The 17,399-nt window shown below is 48.3% G+C and overlaps 1 protein-coding gene across 1 annotated transcript in view; it reads left to right on the top strand.

The window, feature by feature from the left end:
- Positions 1–2,964: 2,964 nt before the first annotated feature.
- Positions 2,965–17,399, top strand: part of TMEM135 (transmembrane protein 135) — a 1,155,226-nt gene continuing 1,140,791 nt past the window's right edge. Inside the window, exon 1 of the mRNA XM_086933979.1 lies at positions 2,965–3,220. Within this exon, the coding sequence (XP_086790105.1) occupies positions 3,080–3,220 (141 nt within the window). The 5' untranslated portion in view covers positions 2,965–3,079. The remainder of the gene's footprint in view (positions 3,221–17,399) is intronic.

A 17,399-nucleotide genomic window follows, 5' to 3' on the forward strand; every position in this document is an offset into this window, starting at 1 on the left:
CTCTTCCGCGCCCTTGGCCTCCTCCTCCTCCTCGGGGACGGTGTTGACCACTGTTGTTCCGGTTTTGTTCGTAGGACCCATTTCGACCCACTCTGGTGATTTCCCACCGGTCAGCTTCGGCTGCGAGCTGCCGGGGATCCGTTAACTTGCTGTCGAGGAGGTGCTGGCGGAGTTCAATGAAGCAATTGTTCGACAGATGCTCCCAGACCATAAGATTGAACAGTTGTTCGTAGGTTGTGACCTTGCTTCCTTTGATCCAGCCTTCGAAGGCTCGGCTAAAGTAGTTTACATAGTCCACCCAAGTTGTACCCGGGATGCGGGTGCAGTCTCGGAACCTCTGACGGTACATCTCGGGTGTGAGGCCGTAGCGGGTGAGGAGTGCAGCTTTCATATGGTCATAGGAGGTCATCTGGTGGTCCGGGAGTTGCAGCAGGGCGTCGCGGCCCTCATTGAGGAATCTCCCCCATAGACCGGCTCCCCAATCGCTTCTATCGATCCGGTGTGCAGTCATAGCGATTTCATAGGCCTTAAACCATTGCTGGATGTCGTCCTCTCGGAAGTACTCTCGGACGACATCCTTGGGGATGTGTACCTTTTTCTCTGTTGCCCCTGGGGTGTGGGGTTGCTCGGACACCCCTACTTCTTTATTCTGCTTGCGTAGGTCGATCTCCGCTAATTTCCGCTCATGCTCATATGCCAGTTTCTTTTCCTCGAGCTCCCTTTGTCTCTGTTTCTCCTCTCTTTCTTCTCGGAGACGCAGGTGCTCTAAGTTGATTTTTTGTTCGGCCAATTTAAGTTCAATGTCCATTTTGAGCCGGGCCATTTCCAGCTCGTGTAGTCGGGTTTTCTCTCGTTCCTGGATCTCGTCTTGCGAGAGACCCTTTCTTTGCTCCTCGGGGGCCGTGGTGGTTTTTGCTGCGATGCTTTGATCCGAGGTTCCGGCAGCCCCGGTTTCTGCCCAAGATTCTAGGGCCTGCTTAAAATCGTCTTTGGTACTTAGTCCGGTGGTAGCGATACCTAGTTCGATGCAGAACTGTTTTAGTTCACGATGGCTGTACTCGTCCAATTTCTCCATCTGGAATTTCTCCGCTGATCCGCTTTCTTTAGTTGACATCGTGATTCGCCGTGGGGTGAGCTACTCTCTGTACGGTTATGCGGTGATTCGGATCGCGCCGCTGGCCACCAATGTTAGACGGACCGGGAGGGTCGGCCGAGGATAAGGGGAGAGGTCTCCGGGGAGAGCCGTCTCCAGCGATCGTACAGACAAGTAACTTCCCCCCCACAGACGGACACCACACAAGGGTAAAGTTCAACGAGACTTTATAGGCAATTCTTTAAGGTTACGATGGAATGGTACAAGGAGGTCTGGACTCAGGGGTCCCCTCGGTTCTGGTCTCTGGCTTGGGAAAAGGGTAGCGGGACAGTCTTGTTACCAAAAGATGAAACTAGCTCTCAATCCTCGAGCTCGGCGTTCTAGATGATCGGGCCGCGGCGGAGCCAGCAGGTCCCGAGATGGACGAAGGAAACGACGGTCCGCGGCGGAGCCAGCAGGTCCCGATGAAGATGGTGAATGCAAACGGTCCGCGGCCACGCCAGCAGGTCCCGACGACGATGAAGGATATGAAGGTTACGAAGGTTGCGGCAGCGCCAGCAGGCAAGACGATGGTGCACGAGACAGAGCTATGGCAGCGCCAGTAGTCCGTCAAGGATGAGTTCTTCTCTGCGTCTCTCGACTCCAAGATACAACTGCCTTCCTGCTCTGGAGCTGCCCCAGTTATAGGGCTGGTGCCCTTTGATGTCCGGACCCTCGCACTTGGAGGTCGGGAGGTCCGGGATGAGGGAGTCCAGACACCCAGCAGGGGGGTGGAGCCAGCGCCCGGGGAGGCGATGGGCGAGCGGCACCTGGCGGGGGAGAGCCATCGACACCTCTTTCCCCCAGTGACTTGCCAAGTAGCCCGCTCACCTCCTGGGTGGATGGTGGTGCCGGGATGTCTGAGACCTGGCCAGGCCCAGGGTTGAGGTCGATCTGGGGCCAGGCGGCCTCGTGGTGGAGTGTCCAAGATGGCGCCCAGGATGGGCGCGCAGGCCGGCAGTGGATCAGGCCCACGAGGTCGACATGTTCGAGGGTAGGGGTCCCGGAGGGGACGGAGGACGTGTAATGGTGGTGTGTGGTACCTGCGTGACCGGGCTCGGGCCTGGTCGGGCCGGGGGAGAGTGGCCCTTCATGTGGCCTGTCCAACAGAACGCTTTCCAAACAGCTGGCATACTGGCAGCATTTCTCTCTTCCACGACAACCAACAAGAGTACAGATGTAATATGATCGCTTGCACAATGATACTTCTTGCTGTTTGAGTATATGAATCTCACTTATTTTATTTAGGGGAGGTTGTGATGATTTTAATTAATCAAGCAATAAACATTAAACTTGAAACTAGAAAACCAACAAAATACATTAAAAAAGCATTTGCAATGCAATAGGTCTCGCATTTGCGAGAGATTAAGCTATTGGCATTGTAAATGACAATGCCTTTTATTTATGTTTTAAAAACCAACACATAAATAAAAGGGATTGCCATTTACAATGCCAATAGCTCTAACTCTCACAACTGCGAGACCTATTGCATTGCAAATGCTTGTTATGACTTGAGCCCTGCCTTTTTTAAAGATCGGTTCCACACTCTACTTTTTATTTTTTTACTAGTAACACTTAAAGCAATGGTCCTCCTCTTACGTGGACGCATGCTTGGAGATGCACTGGAAAAACCCTACATTCTTTCTGATGTCGGAACAGCTAACCGGCCAGCCAGTACTGAGCACAGCGCACGCAGATGAACAGTCCGCGCCATCCGCTACCATGGAAACAGAACGACGCCGCTCTACGGCGCACAGGAAGCTCTGGACTCCTGCGCCGAGAGAAGGCAACCCTGCGTGGGTCGCGCGCACGCACCACGTGCGCGCCTACTTCCAGCGGCCCCGTCATTTTACGTCACATGATCCGAGGACTTTGTACTGAAGTAACCTCGGCCAACAGTGACCTTTGCCCCCTTCCTGTCTTTGCTGTCATCAGTCCTCAACCAAGATGGCTGCGTTCAGCAAGTCTATCCCACATAGCTGCTATGAAATCGGGCATACCTGGAATCCTTCCTGCACCGTCGCGTACCTTCAGATTACACAGGGCGCTCTGGAGGAGTCCCTGAAGATATATGCTCCGCTCTACTTGGTGAGTGACATATCTCCTTCCCCGGGTTTCCCAGGCTTGAGTACAGAAGCCTCCTACTGTACTTTACACTGGTGCATACTTTGCAACCTAGCATTGCATCCCAGGTACGTCATCATGTACTTTGTGCTTTGTCTTTCTGCACCCTGGCATGCACGCAACTTTGTCACTATGAGGTGCATTGCAATCCTGGCAATATATATCCATCGATAAGCGTAAGATCTTGTAACAGTCCCTTAAAACATCGTGTCCTTGCATATGAAGCATGGCAGCTCTGGTGCTGGAACAAACATTGAATCCTGGCATAGACTAATGCCCTGGGCTAGCATTAATCCTTTGACGTGTTGCACATTAACTTGGTTCCCGGAGCACCGCAGCCCTTGCACATAGATCATACTCCATATCCCGACATACTGCAACCTTGGCATGGACTGTTACATTTTATTTATTATTTATTTATGCAATTTTATATAGCGCGGACTTTACCCGAAGGTGTCAGAGCGCTTCACAATAGGAACAGAAAAGATACAAACTGAGAACGTTACACGAGCAACAGATTGCAGAGGCATTCGTTATGTTACATACGGTAAAGTGATAATTGTGAGCAACCAAGAATACATGAGGTAGTAAAAATTGTGAGAAACCAAAAATACATGAGGTAGACAAGGTAATTGTGACACTTGTGAGCAAACAAAATACATGAGGTAGTAAAAATGTGGGCTACCAAAAATACATGAGGTAGTAAAAAGTGCTCAGGAGGGAAAAGTGACAAGTGTGCAGGCTACAAGAGAAAATAGAGTATAATTTGTGGTATAATACTGCAGTATATGTTACACACTCAAGCACAAGAACAAACGATTACGTAGGCAATAAAAGGCAAACACTCTAACCGCAAGAACACACTGGGAAGGCACTTCCATGGACATGAGAAGTAGAAATTATCAGTAGTGGGAGATCTTCCTACAGACAGAAGAGAGTTACTTTTGGAGGTGTCTCTGGAGGAGGAGAGCTTTGAGGTCCCTTTTAAAGGCCTGGGAGGAGGCTGTGGTCCGGAGCTGAGGCGGCAATGAGTTCCAGATTCTCACTGCGTTGCCTGAAAATGATTGGGCCATCGTTCTTTCCTTCTTGAAAGTGGGAGGTTCAAGCAGTAGATTCTCCGCATTGCGTGAAGGTCTAGAACCTCCAGAGAGTTTCAGTTTATTCGCCAGGTAGAGAGGAGAAGAGGAGTGCAGGGCTTTGTGGGTGATACAAGCGGTCTTGTAGATAGCTCTAGCCTCCAAGGGAAGCCAGCGGAGGGTAGATAACATCGGTGTGATGTGATCGCTTCTTTTGGCCCCATAAATGAAACGAGTTGCTGAGTGGAAAACAGACTTAAGTGGGGACACGTGGGATTTGGGGAGGCCAGTAAGAAGAGAATTGCAGTAGTCGAGTCTGGAGAGGACCAGTGCTTGCACCAGGGTTATAAGGTCCCGCTCCGCGAAGAAGCGACGGATTCCCCAAAGAAGGCGCAGTTGGTATCGAGCTGATTTCGCAATGGAATTGATGTGGGGAATTAGATTAAGTTTTTTGTCTAGTATGACACCAAGGGATTTGGCGCTGTCGACAATGATGGGATTATTGTTTAGTAGATTCATCTGATCCATCCATGATTGAACCGGGGGAGGAGAGAGTGAGGAGGAGAAGAGGAGGAATTCAGTTTTGGAGGGATTCAGAATCAGTTGATGAGTTGACATCCAGTTTTGAATGGAGTTGAGAGTGGAGCTTAGGATGGAAAGATCGTGAGTAGAGGCAATCTTGAGGTAGAGTTGAGTGTCGTCAGCATAAAGATGATAGTGAATCCCGGATTTACTTAGGAGATTTCCCAGTGGTTCTAAATAGAGATTGAACAGTGTGGGAGCAAGTATCGAGCCTTGGGGAACACCTTGACCTACCGCCACAGGAGGTGAAAGACTGTTCGCTATTTTGATCATTTGGGATCTGCCAGAAAGGAAGGATGCAAACCATTTAAGCACAGTGCCCTCCATGCCCATTCTCTGTTGAAGAATATTGAGGAGGGTATTATGATTGACAGTGTCAAAGGCTGCGGAAAGGTCAAGGAGAATTAGCAGACAGGACCCCCCTGAATCGAGTATCCTCAACGCGTCATCAACCACTTGCAGTAGGGCTGTTTCAGTGCTGCAGTTTTGGATGAAGCCGGACTGACAGTGGTCTAGAAGGTCATTGTCCTTGATATGACAGGAGAGTTGTTTTGCTACACATCTTTCTGTGATCTTCGCCAGAAAGGGAAGGTTAGTGATGGGGCGGAAGTTGTTGAGGTCATTCGCATCTGCAGTGGGTTTTTTCAGCAGAGGGGTGACCTGCCCAGTTTTGAAGGAGGCAGGAAGGGAGCCTTGCCAGAGGGAGAGGTTGATCAGAGTGGTCCAATAGGAGCGGGAATGGGTATAGAAGTCAATGGCAATGGCACTGGGGATAGGGTCAAGAGAATGGTTGGATGGCTTCGTTTCTCGTATGCACTTGAGAAGGGCATCTTCAGATATAGGGTCAAAGCTCTGCCAAATGGCTAAGGATTTGCGCTCCTCTGGAGGGGTAGGATGAGCGACCTGATCCACAAGTGATTTCACTTTTTCATCAAAGAAAATAGCAAAATCCGCAGCTCTCTTTGTAGAATCATCCACCTTGGAGGTTGGGGGAGAGCCGTTAGGCATTTTGATGAGATCAAATAGTTTTTTGGGTCTATTTTTGGCGGAATCAAGGAGGGTTTTGAAGTGTGTCGCTTTCCCAAGGAAGATGTGCTTGTGGTACTTGGATCTTGCTGAGCGAAGCTTGGCCAGATTGTCGGAGGAGGGCACTTGCCTCCATTGTTTCTCCAGGGATCTTAGCTGCTTCCTTTCCTCATAAAGGGATCTGTTGAACCAAGGTGCTGAGGGAGTGGGCCTTAACCTTTTGCTTTTGAGTGGAGCGACTTTATTAATTTCAGCTGCAAGAACTGTGAGGCTTTGAGAGGTGAGTTCGTCAACATCTAGGTTCGGGTCGAGCCTTGGAAGGGATAGCAAAGCTGATTCACAGAGGGGACCGACATCAATATTTTTTGCATCCCGGAACCATGAGATGGCCCTCTTGGGTTGGCCAAGAGTTATAGAGTGTGAAAGTTGAAGAGAGAATGGGATGAGGAGGTGGTCAGACCAATCTACATGAATTGGGGTAGTGGTAGAAAGCATGCCTGCTTTAGATATAACAAGGTCCAGGATTGCGCCCTTAGAATGGGTTGATTCCGTGCAGTGTTGGATAAGATCGTTAGTAGATAGGAAAGTGGCCAGTGAGTTCGCAGAGGAGTCTTGCGGTACTCCCCAGTGGAGATTGAAGTCACCCACGAAGGTCTGATTGTCACTTCGCGAGTATTGGTCGCTGATAAAGTCGGTGAGTTCATCCATAAACGAAGGGCCACTACGAGGCGGGCGGTAAATGACATGGAATCTGAGGGGTGAACGGTGTTGCAAATGAAGCTCAAGAGAAAGGCATTCAAAGGTTTTGGAGGAGCTGTTAGGAGAGGCCTTGAGTTGGAGGGTGTTTCTAAAGATGACTGCAACACCTCCCCCCATGTTGCCAGTTCTGTCATTCCTAAGTAAAGAGTAGCCTGTGGGTAATAGGAGATCAAATATAGAGTGAGATGTATCTTTGAACCAGGTCTCTGTGAGGAAGAGCATGTCGATATTATGAAGGGTGATGGTATCGGAGATTTCAAGTTTGTGTTTTACTGCAGATCTGCAGTTGTGAAGCATGCAGCGCAGCTCTGTCAAGACTGTTTTGGTGACGGGGGCACTAGGGCTCTGAAGGGTGATCGGGATATTGTACTTATGAGGGGGTGCTCGGGGGGGTTTAGGTGGATGCTTTGTTCTGACAGAGGTGATGATCGGAATGGCGTAGATAGTGGGGTTGCTAGGGTATGTCAGTTGAGGAGGGGTGGCGCTCAAGGGCTTGAGTGAGTTAACAGAGTTTCCCGATGATAGGTTAAGCTTGGCTGTACTGGGGTGAGGGGGCGAGGTGCATCTCGTGGGAAGTTGGGAAGGAGTAGCGGTGCAAGAAGGGGTGACAATCTTAGAGCATAAAAGTGAAATGGCAGCTGTAAGCTGGGAGATGGAGGTGATAAGAGAGCCTAGTGTGTTTTCCAGTGAGAATGGGGCAGAGCACGGAAGGTTGGGTTGGGGAAGGTTGGGTGGCTCTATTGAAACAAGGGGGGGTGGAGTGGGTGGTGGCAGGCAGGGAGAGGTGGCAGGAAAGGAGGTAATTTTGGGTGTGGGGTTCATAAGTGGGGAAGGGTAGTGGGTGAGAGCGGGAGTTAGTGAAACGGAGGTTAAGGGAGAGTTGTCAATGTTGGTGTTGCAAGAGGGAGAGGAATTAAGGACAAATTTAGGGGGAGAGGTGTGTGGAACTCGGCAGTTGGGTAGAATGAGAGGGGAGGCCTGTGTGGCGTCATGAGAATGTAGGAGGTTTGGGAGGAAAAGAGGTGAGGTGGTTGTGGAGGACCTGTCAGCTAGGAGAGGTGGCTGCGAGGGAACGGGCATCAGGAAAGGTGAGGGGTGTTGGGAGAAAGGGGAGTTGAAGAGAGGAAGTGATTCTGCTGGGCCCGAGGGAGGGAAGTGGAGGGGGTTACCGGGCGGGGAAGGGGAGTAGTGCAACATTCCTGGCGGAGTAGGGGGGAGGAGAGAGATGCGGTGGGATTGAGGAGAGGACGGGGTGAATAACGAGGGGAGGAGGGGGCAAGGGGGAGGGATGGAGGGGGTGAGGGGAGCATAAGGAAAGTACACTTGGGGAGAGGGACGGAGGAGAGGTGGGCTAAAAAGGGGGGTAATGGGAAGGAAGATAGAAACACAGACGAAGCACTCAGGAAATAAATAAAACAACATTTTTTAAACCCAGTATTAAACATGTTATTTAAATAGCTTTATTGTCAGAGCTGTTAATTAGAACTGCTTTGTAACACATACAAACGTGCCTCCACTGTTAGCAGCCAGCCCTCACTGAAAACCAGGACCTGACCCAAAATTGCCGAAATCTGCCAGGATAGCTGGTGAAAAACCGGAACTCTCCTAGGACGCCTGGTCACCCTACCTAGGTACCAACTGCATCCGGACCAGACACAGTGCTGCACAGGCGCAACGTGGTTTTGACACAGCAGTCATGCTCTGTCGGACTCAGTGCCACGCAGTTCAATCCCGGCACAGGAGGCCAACCCTAACATTTGCACAGGCTTTGACCCTTTCCCGAAGAAGACCCCCCCCCCCCCCCCGCCCCCCCCCCCCTCCCAACAACACAAACCCCTTGCACACACTGCATCACTAGCAGGGTGTGGTATTAACCATGCACGAAAACGTATCTCAGCCACGCCACACATTTCATTTCGGGTACACGACCACATTCAGAACAGCGTCCCTATACTGGAGGCACTGGCGGGGAGATTAAAGTACCCGGCCACTAGAAGTCACCCTGCCACAAACTTCGGCCCCAGGTACACGAGCACACACAAAACAGTGTTTCTACACTAAAGGCATTGGCGGGGAGTCGAGAACAAACCACACTGTTAAAATAATTGTAAGCATATTACACGTGCCCTGGCGCATGGCTCCGTTGATTACTTTACAGCTCTTGGATATGAGAACACCGGACACAAAGATAAACGCTGGGTTCTGTACATAGCAGCACGCTGCACTCTGGCACACTGCTCCCCTTCCGCCTGGTCACAAAAGCACAGAAACCTACTTGGCATCAAACTCGGCAGTGAGGGATGCCAAGTTCAAACGAGTTAGAAAACAACGCAGCACTGTACATAGGTCAGAGGGAGATGCACATGAATTTATGAGTGGTCTATCAGTAGAGAGATTAAAAAACGGACATAATCTAGGGAAATCTGGGGGTGCAATTCATAGGGGACCCAGACGGAAAGACACCAGTGTAGGGAGTTTATATGTTAAATAGGCTGCAGAACTAACGAAAGTGATCCAAAGAATTGCATAGCAAATGGAATGCAGAGGAAGTAGGCTAGCAGATAGAGGAGAGAGCAGCAGACACCCTACACTGATGAGCCAGCTATACAAGGACAGTGGGTTGCTTGAAAATATTATTCTTCATGTCCTTCCCGAATCGAAGGAGAGTGGGAGCTTGACAGATCCCGATGAGGGTGGATTTACAAAGTAGGAGAAGGCCTACTGCCTTGCTTTCTTAGTCCTGTCCCTCTGGTTTCAGACCTGGAGTTGTTGCTGGCCCGCGTGTTCTTAATCGTCCCAGAGATTTGAAATAGGGTGTCCGTTAGTAGCTGGACCTAGCGGAGTTCTTTTAGTGTGGGAGTGATCCTGTCACACTTTAACATCCCATAGATTAGAAGGGTTTAACACACTCATTGCAGACTGCTAAGCAAGTCGTAGGCATACACAGGGCTCCGGGCCCAATATCCCCAGGTTAAAGAGGCAGACACTGCACCTCTTAGCATCAGCTCTGCTGAAATCCACCTGCTCTGGTGGAAGGAGGGACTAATGGACGGAGACAGTGCTATAGCTGGAAATGGTGCATGGTGTAGGCTCACCTGCCTGAGAATTTTTTTTTTTTTTACTCACCTGGGCCCATAAATCAACACACACACACTTTGAACAGGTAAACCTACGTTCGATCAAGATTTTGTTTAACCTTTCAGGTCCTATGCCATTTCACTTACCAATCCTAGTCACCTGTACCTAGAGATCTATTGGATCAGGGAGTTAGCAAGAAAATAGGTAGGAAAAAAATAACATTTGCATTCATATAATAACCACAAACTCGGGAACGGTTTAAACTCTTTATCTAAAATTATTTAAATGTCATAATCCAAACATTTGACACCAGAAATCTTTCAATTAAGAAAATAACGATTAGAATGAAAATATGCAAAGATTTTATAAGGCAGTCTTTAAACATTTGACATTAGGGTGGGAAGAGAGAAGGAAACAGTACAGTGACATACCCACATAGAATATTTACCTGGAATGGTGTGAAGATCTAACCCTGGCCACGGGTCAGTTAGAGGATAGAACCCCAAAAGTGCAAGTGCCAGCAAGACAACAGGTGCCGACCAGAAATCAGGGCAGGTGCAGCCAAAATTGGATCAGGACAGGACCACCACAGGCTAAGACCGGCACCCACAGTTAAAATTGCAATGCCAGCGCTACAACCCTCTCTGCAGCTAACAGCCTAACCCCGAATGGGTTATCAAATCCTCTGTCAGAGTGCTCCGCCAGCACCCTTGCTCCCGAACCCCGATTGGGTTAGCGAATCTTCTGACAGAGTGCTCCGCCACCACCTCTGCTCTCGATCACCTATTGAGTGTGTTGGGTCAGTGATAGGTCAGCTATTCGGACAAGTCAGAAAAATCAGCTAACTAAGCCTATACCCTAGTTATACTATTTTCCAGGTCAATGTACCACCCCCCAATGTTGCATGTATAAGGATCCCCAATTTCGATAGGACAAGAAGAGAGGAGAGGTCATCACACCATACCAAAATGAAACTTTTCTTGATGAAATTAATATTAACGTTCCCGCCCATAACTTTATTTTCCCATGTACTTTTGTTCCACCTGGCAATGAATGTATCAATCAGTAACAATAGTGTTCAGTATTGTACCGTCCAGCTTCCTATCCTGGGGTTGAAAGTTCACGCTCCCAGGCACATCTTCTCGCAAGTTTGGACTTGGCTTCCATTCAATGCCAATGACTCTTGAACTTTGGAGACTTGTGTGCATGTTCAAAATGGGTGCAGTGGGGTTTCATCAGGCCCGAAATGTTACATGTAAAAAAATAAAAGACAAACCGTTTTAGAACAAAGAATAAATGAATGTTCTGTATACCTCTTATCACTATTCTATTCCCATTATTTTATTTTAACTATTGCATTAGAAATTAAGCAGAACGAACAGCTTAGCAAAAGCAGCTGTGCAAGCTTCTTGCACGTTAATAACACATAGCAGCCATCTTAGTTCTAGTGCGCAGAAGCAAAAGTTTCCCTCCAAGCGAAAGATACGTCATGTCACGTAAATGTGCCAGACGCATGCGCAGTAAGAAATCCCGCGTAGCAGCAGCCATTTTAGTGCAAGCAGAGTATGGTTAGTAAAAGCACATAGACACGCTTCCTCTAGATACCTAACATGTTGTGAAATGCAATATTAATAAGACAAAAACATGTTAGTTAGTACATTATGTGTTATTAGAGAGGGTTGAATACAAGCAAGTCGCTTTACATGCGCAACCTTGCTCCATCAGTATGAGACACACACTTCTCTGACAATAAGTCTTCTTGTAAGAAAGTACAATGAATCCTGGTTAAGGGGCACCTACTGCTCAGGGGGACACTCTGAAGATACACATCACCCCTACCCCGAGACGTTGGTGCAGACACTGCACACCAGGATCGGATTCTGCTTCAGTAAGGCACACTGAACCCGTATCAGCAGGCTTTGCCGTAGGAAAATATAGTGCAGCCTGGGCTGGCTTCATGCTCTTTTGTAAAAGTAGCATGCCAGACCCAAAGTTAAAAGGAGAAAGCCTCTTCCCCCCCCAGTACCTGCCTCTGCTGCAACAAGGGTCTGTGTGCTCGGGGTGGTCTGCTCCAGACGACCCTAATTCACCCCCGCTTCTAGACTAGGCAGTGATGCTGCATTGAAGCATATTCCTTTCCCGCTACCAGCCTTTGTTGCAGCATCGCAAACTGCACCCCTAGCACCAAGCTCTGCTGTTAGTGACAACACTGGCACTGGGCTCTGCAGTTGAGCACACTGAACCACTGATCCCTGGCCTTTGCTACAAGGCACACTGAGCCTTTTGTCACTTTACTTTGTAACAGGATGGCACATCTTTCCTGGTTTAAGATCCTGCATCCGGGAATAATGCTGAAGCTCCAGGATTAGAACCCTGCAGAATGGTGCAGCGTATTTCAGCTAGCAGAGTACTGCAGTTCTGCATACAACATCTCGCCACTTTGGTGTGTAACAGATTAACTCAAGCTCTCTCTAGCAACGAAGGGCATTAAACCTCTGATCTCTGGACTCTGCAGCAGCAAAGCACCTTGAATATCATTTCATCGAGCTAGGAAGCAAAGTACAATGAGCCTCTAGTGACGGCAATCTGCAACTGTGGCACACTGAATCCCTTGCCTAGTCCAGTGGTATTTTGCCTGCATTTATCGTACAACCCTGCCCTGCCCCCTGTGATCTGCAGAGGGGCACACTAAAGCACCCTTACTGAGTCTGCACTTAATCTTTGGTCTTGTAGTTCTTTAACAAGACGTTTTAAACCTTTAATCTCGGGGTCCTGTATTTGGACATACTGCCCTTTTGTTCTTCAGGCTCTGAAGTAACAGTACACCAAACCCAGGCCTAGTACTAAGCTATGTCCCTTTGTGTCCAGAGCACTTAACAGCTCTTCTCAGTGTAATAGACTAAACCTTTGACCGCAGACCAGGCAGTACCTATCTGCATTGAACTTTTGGTTCTAGGGTTGTGCAAGATAGTAATAAAAACCCTGGCGATAACACTGTCCAACAGGGCACACTGCACGTCTTGATATAGGACAGTGCAGCGGTAGACACTAAACCTCTACAAGAAAATGCATGGAGGCACATTGAACCTCTGATCCCACCTATAACTCTAAAGCATCAAGACATACTAAGGGCCATATGTATCAAGCACAAATGCGTTGGCAAATGCCGAAATTTGCAGAATTTCGGCGTTTGCGAATGCATTTTTGCTAAATGGTATGTATCAAGCAAATCTGTGTTCAAAATAAGGAATTGCAAAATTTGTGATTCCTTATTTTGCGATAGCATTTAAGGAATCGCAAATTTTGCGATTCCCTAAATGCAATGTAAGAAGTGCAAAAAAAGTGCAATTTCGCCTTAAGGAATCGCAAATTACCACCAACTTCAAGTTGGAGGTAATTTGCGATTTCTTTGAAAAATGCCTTTTTTTGCATTTTTCAAAGTGCCATGTGACACACATACATGCCTTTAGGGCATGTATGTGTGCCACATGTGAACCCATGCTTATTTCAGGGGTGCAACAAGGTGTCCTTTTGACACCCCTGCACCCTTGAAATTGCATTCTCAATTTGCGATTCGAAAATTGCTAATCGCAAATTGAGATTGTCTTCCCATTCATTCCTATGAGTCTCTAGGCCCATAGGAATGAATGGTTTGGTATTCCTTAATTGCGAATCGCAATTTGAGATTCGCAATTAAGGAATATGTAGGATTCGCAAAATGTATTGCAAATCCTACATACATAGAATTTTGCGATTCTCAAATAGCGATTCGCAAAAAATCGCTATTTGAGAATCGCAAATGACTTCTTGATACGTATGGCCTTAAATCTTTTATCCCACCCAATGGGTCTCCAGCATCAAGACATACTAAACCTTTTATCCCACCCATGGCTCTGTAGCAGTGAGAAATGCTTAGGCTCTGATCCAAAACCATGACTTTGCAACATTAAGGCACACTAAACATTTGATCGCACCCATTGCTCTTCTCTTCAGAAGTGAGGCACACTTTACCTCTGATGCCACCACTGCTCTGCAGCAGTGAGACACACTTGATCTCTGATCCCACCTATGGCTCTCCAGCAGTGAAACACGCACGGTCTCTGATCCCACCAAATGGTGGGCAGAAGTGAAAACTCAGACTCTGATCCTACCCATAGCTCTGCAGCAGTGAGACACACTCAATCTCTGATCCCACCCACTGCTCTGCAGCAATGAGACACACTCAATCTCTGATCCCACCCACTGCTCTGCAGCAGTGAGACACACTCAATCTCGGATCCCACCCAATGCTCTGCAGCAGTGAGACACACTCAATCTCTGATCCCACCCATGGCTCTGCAGCAGTGAGACACACTCAATCTCTGATCCCACCCACTGCTCTGCAGCAGTGAGACACACTCAATCTCTGATCCCACCCACTGCTCTGCAGCAGTGAGACACACTCAATCTCTGATCCCACCCAATGCTCTGCAGCAGTGAGACACACTCAATCTCTGATCCCACCCATGGCTCTGCAGCAGTGAGACACACTCAATCTCTGATGCCACCCATGGGACTGTAGCAGTGAGACACATTCAATCTCAGATCCCACCCAATGCTCTGCAGCAGTGAGACACACTCAATCTCTGATGCCACCCATGGGACTGTAGCAGTGAGACACATTCAATCTCAGATCCCACCCAATGCTCTGCAGCAGTGAGACACACTCAATCTCTGATCCCACCCAATGCTCTGCAGCAGTGAGACACACTCAATCTCTGATCCCACCCAATGCTCTGCAGCAGTGAGACACACTCAATCTCTGATCCCACCCATGGCTCTGCAGCAGTGAGACACACTCAATCTCTGATCCCACCCAAGGCTCTGCAGCAGTGAGACACACTCAATCTCTGATCCCACCCAATGCTCTACTGCAGTGAGACACACTCAATCTCTGATCCCACCTAATGCTCTGCAGCAGTGAGACACACTCAATCTCTGATCCCACCCATGGGTCTGTAGCAGTGAGACACATTCAATCTCAGATCCCACCCAATGCTCTGCAGCAGTGAGACACACTCAATCTCTGATCCCACCCACTGCTCTGCAGCAGTGAGACACACTCAATCTCTGATCCCACCCATGGCTCTGCAGCAATGAGACACACTCAATCTCTGATCCCACCCATGGGTCTGTAGCAGTGAGACACACTCCATCTCTGATCCCACCCATGGCTCTACAGCAGTGAGACACACTCAATCCCTGATCCCACCCATGGCTCTGCAGCAGTGAGACACACTCAATCCCTGATCCCACCCAATGCTCTGCAGCAGTGAGACACACTCAATCTCTGATCCCACCCAATGCTCTGCAGCAGTGAGACACACTCAATCTCTGATCCCACCCAATGCTCTGCAGCAGTGAGACACACTCAATCTCTGATCCCACCCATGGCTCTGCAGCAGTGAGACACACTCAATCTCTGATCCCATCCATGGCTCTGCAGCAGTGAGACACACTCAATCTCTGATCCCATCCATGGGTCTGCAGCAGTGAGACACACTCAATCTCTGATCCCACCCATGGCTCTACAGCAGTGACACACACTCATTGCTCTGCAGCAAAGTACACTAATTCTCTTCTGTTAACGTCTCTGCCACTAGGTACATTGAACATCTGGTCAGAGAATTCTGTTGTTGGACCCAGAAAACTCTAGTACCAAGTCCATTCATCCCTTAAGAACAACACCTCTCATCTTAGGGCTTTGTTATAGGCCACACTGCACTCCTCCTCCCCCTTGAACTCTACGTTTAGGGATGCTGCACCTCTAGTGCCAATGTTCTTCAGTGAGATACCCTGAATTATATTCCCAGTGTTCTGCTGTAAGGGATGTTTTAGCCCTTCCCCTGAGGGGCACTGAACGTATAGTCTCAAAAAGGCACAATTAAGTCTGTCCCCAGAGTTACACAGTAGGGCATGCTGCCCTCCTGGCCCCTGGGCTCCATCACTGGGGCCACTGAACCACTTGCGTGCAGTCTCTGTGGTGAGGCACGCGATCCTCATTGGTTGGTTACCTTTACCAGATATGTAAAGCATTATCTGTTAATGCACTTCTGATTCCTGTGAATGGTACTGCGGCTTTTGTAGAGTCTTTCCTCATTGTGTCTTTTTGTCGACTACAAACTAATTGACACGAATATTTTTCAGTTTTCATTCATTGAGTTGATCTGACTTACCAGGTTGAATTAATAACAACAGAGTTTGTCATGGCCATTTTATCACCAGAATGGAATGAAAAAGTAATACTGCAAAGGGAATGTATCCTGTTTTGTAATGAAAAATTATATTTTATATACAAAAATCATTATTTAAAACACTACCATCATGTAATGAAAATAATAATTGGTTATTCCGTGAAATTTTCAGTCCGAGGAAGGGATTAGTAACTCGTGATGTGGTTAACAAAATTGAGGGAATGGGGTGGCAGGTTCTTCCTGTTCTACTGTTTATTATTACGTTGAAATCCTTTTTTTATTTTTTGGGATGTGAAAATGATACATTGATGTGTACCTTTTTAAATAAGCATTTTGTTGAACCTTAAAACGTACTGCCGGACTGGCCGTAGCGGGCACCGGGCAATTCCCCGTAGGCCGCACGGGTGGGGGCTGGTGTTGGGCCCCTGGGGGCCATTTTTGTTACAGGGTCGTTTTGGCAGCATAGCTGCAAAATCGGCCCTGTAACAAAAACGGCCGAAAACCGCCCCTGAAAAAGAGCTCGGCGGCACCCTCAACCCCGGGGGAAGGGGGGGGGGGGGAGGGGGAATGGGGATGGGGATGGCGATGGGGCCGGCCCGGCCAGGGCCGGACTGGGAACCGAAACCGGCCCTGGCAAAGTGCTCTGCCGGCCCCCTTCCCCCCCAGGGGGGGGATTGAGGTGCGACCGTGCTCTTTGCCAGGGTCGGTTTTCGGCCGATTTTGTTACAGGGCCGTTTTTGCAGCTATGCTGCAAAAAACGGCCCTGTAGCAAAAACGGCCCCCACCCATGCGGCCGACCGGGGGATTGCCCGGTTTTGGTTCCCAGTCCGGCCCGTCTCATTTTATTCAAAGAACAAAATCATAAAAAATGTGTTTTCCTCAAATCTTGTTAATCAAATAACCAAACCCACTTTTTGTTCATATTGAAGTGTGGGTTTGTTTCGTTTCTATGATTTGCAATCAATGAGCAGGAAACTGAAATACATGTGTTGACGTCGTAGCATTTGACGACATGGATTTGAATGAATACATCGATCAGTGTTGAACTGGGGAAGACATTAAACTTCTGTAGACTCATTAATACTCATAGTAATATTTGAAGTAGCAGTGGGACCAATAGTCACTACTAGTAGTAGTATCAGTTTTGATTTAGTACTGAAACTGTAATGAGTAATAGATTGTGGTGCTCATGAAGTATTATTGTTATCCATAGCTAGAACAGTGCTTGCAGTGTGTTCTTTCTGGTGGTATTCCTCCTAGTAGGAACCGTAGTAATGACACCAGTTGTAGTAATAGCAGTTGAATTACTCACAATAATAGCTTCAGATGTAGCAAAAGCACTCTGTACTCATGTAGATGCAGTAGGACTGGAATAGAGGTACTGTAATA

Source organism: Lissotriton vulgaris, chromosome 8, assembly GCF_964263255.1.
Source record: "Lissotriton vulgaris chromosome 8, aLisVul1.2, whole genome shotgun sequence".
Classification (NCBI taxonomy): domain Eukaryota; kingdom Metazoa; phylum Chordata; class Amphibia; order Caudata; family Salamandridae; genus Lissotriton; species Lissotriton vulgaris.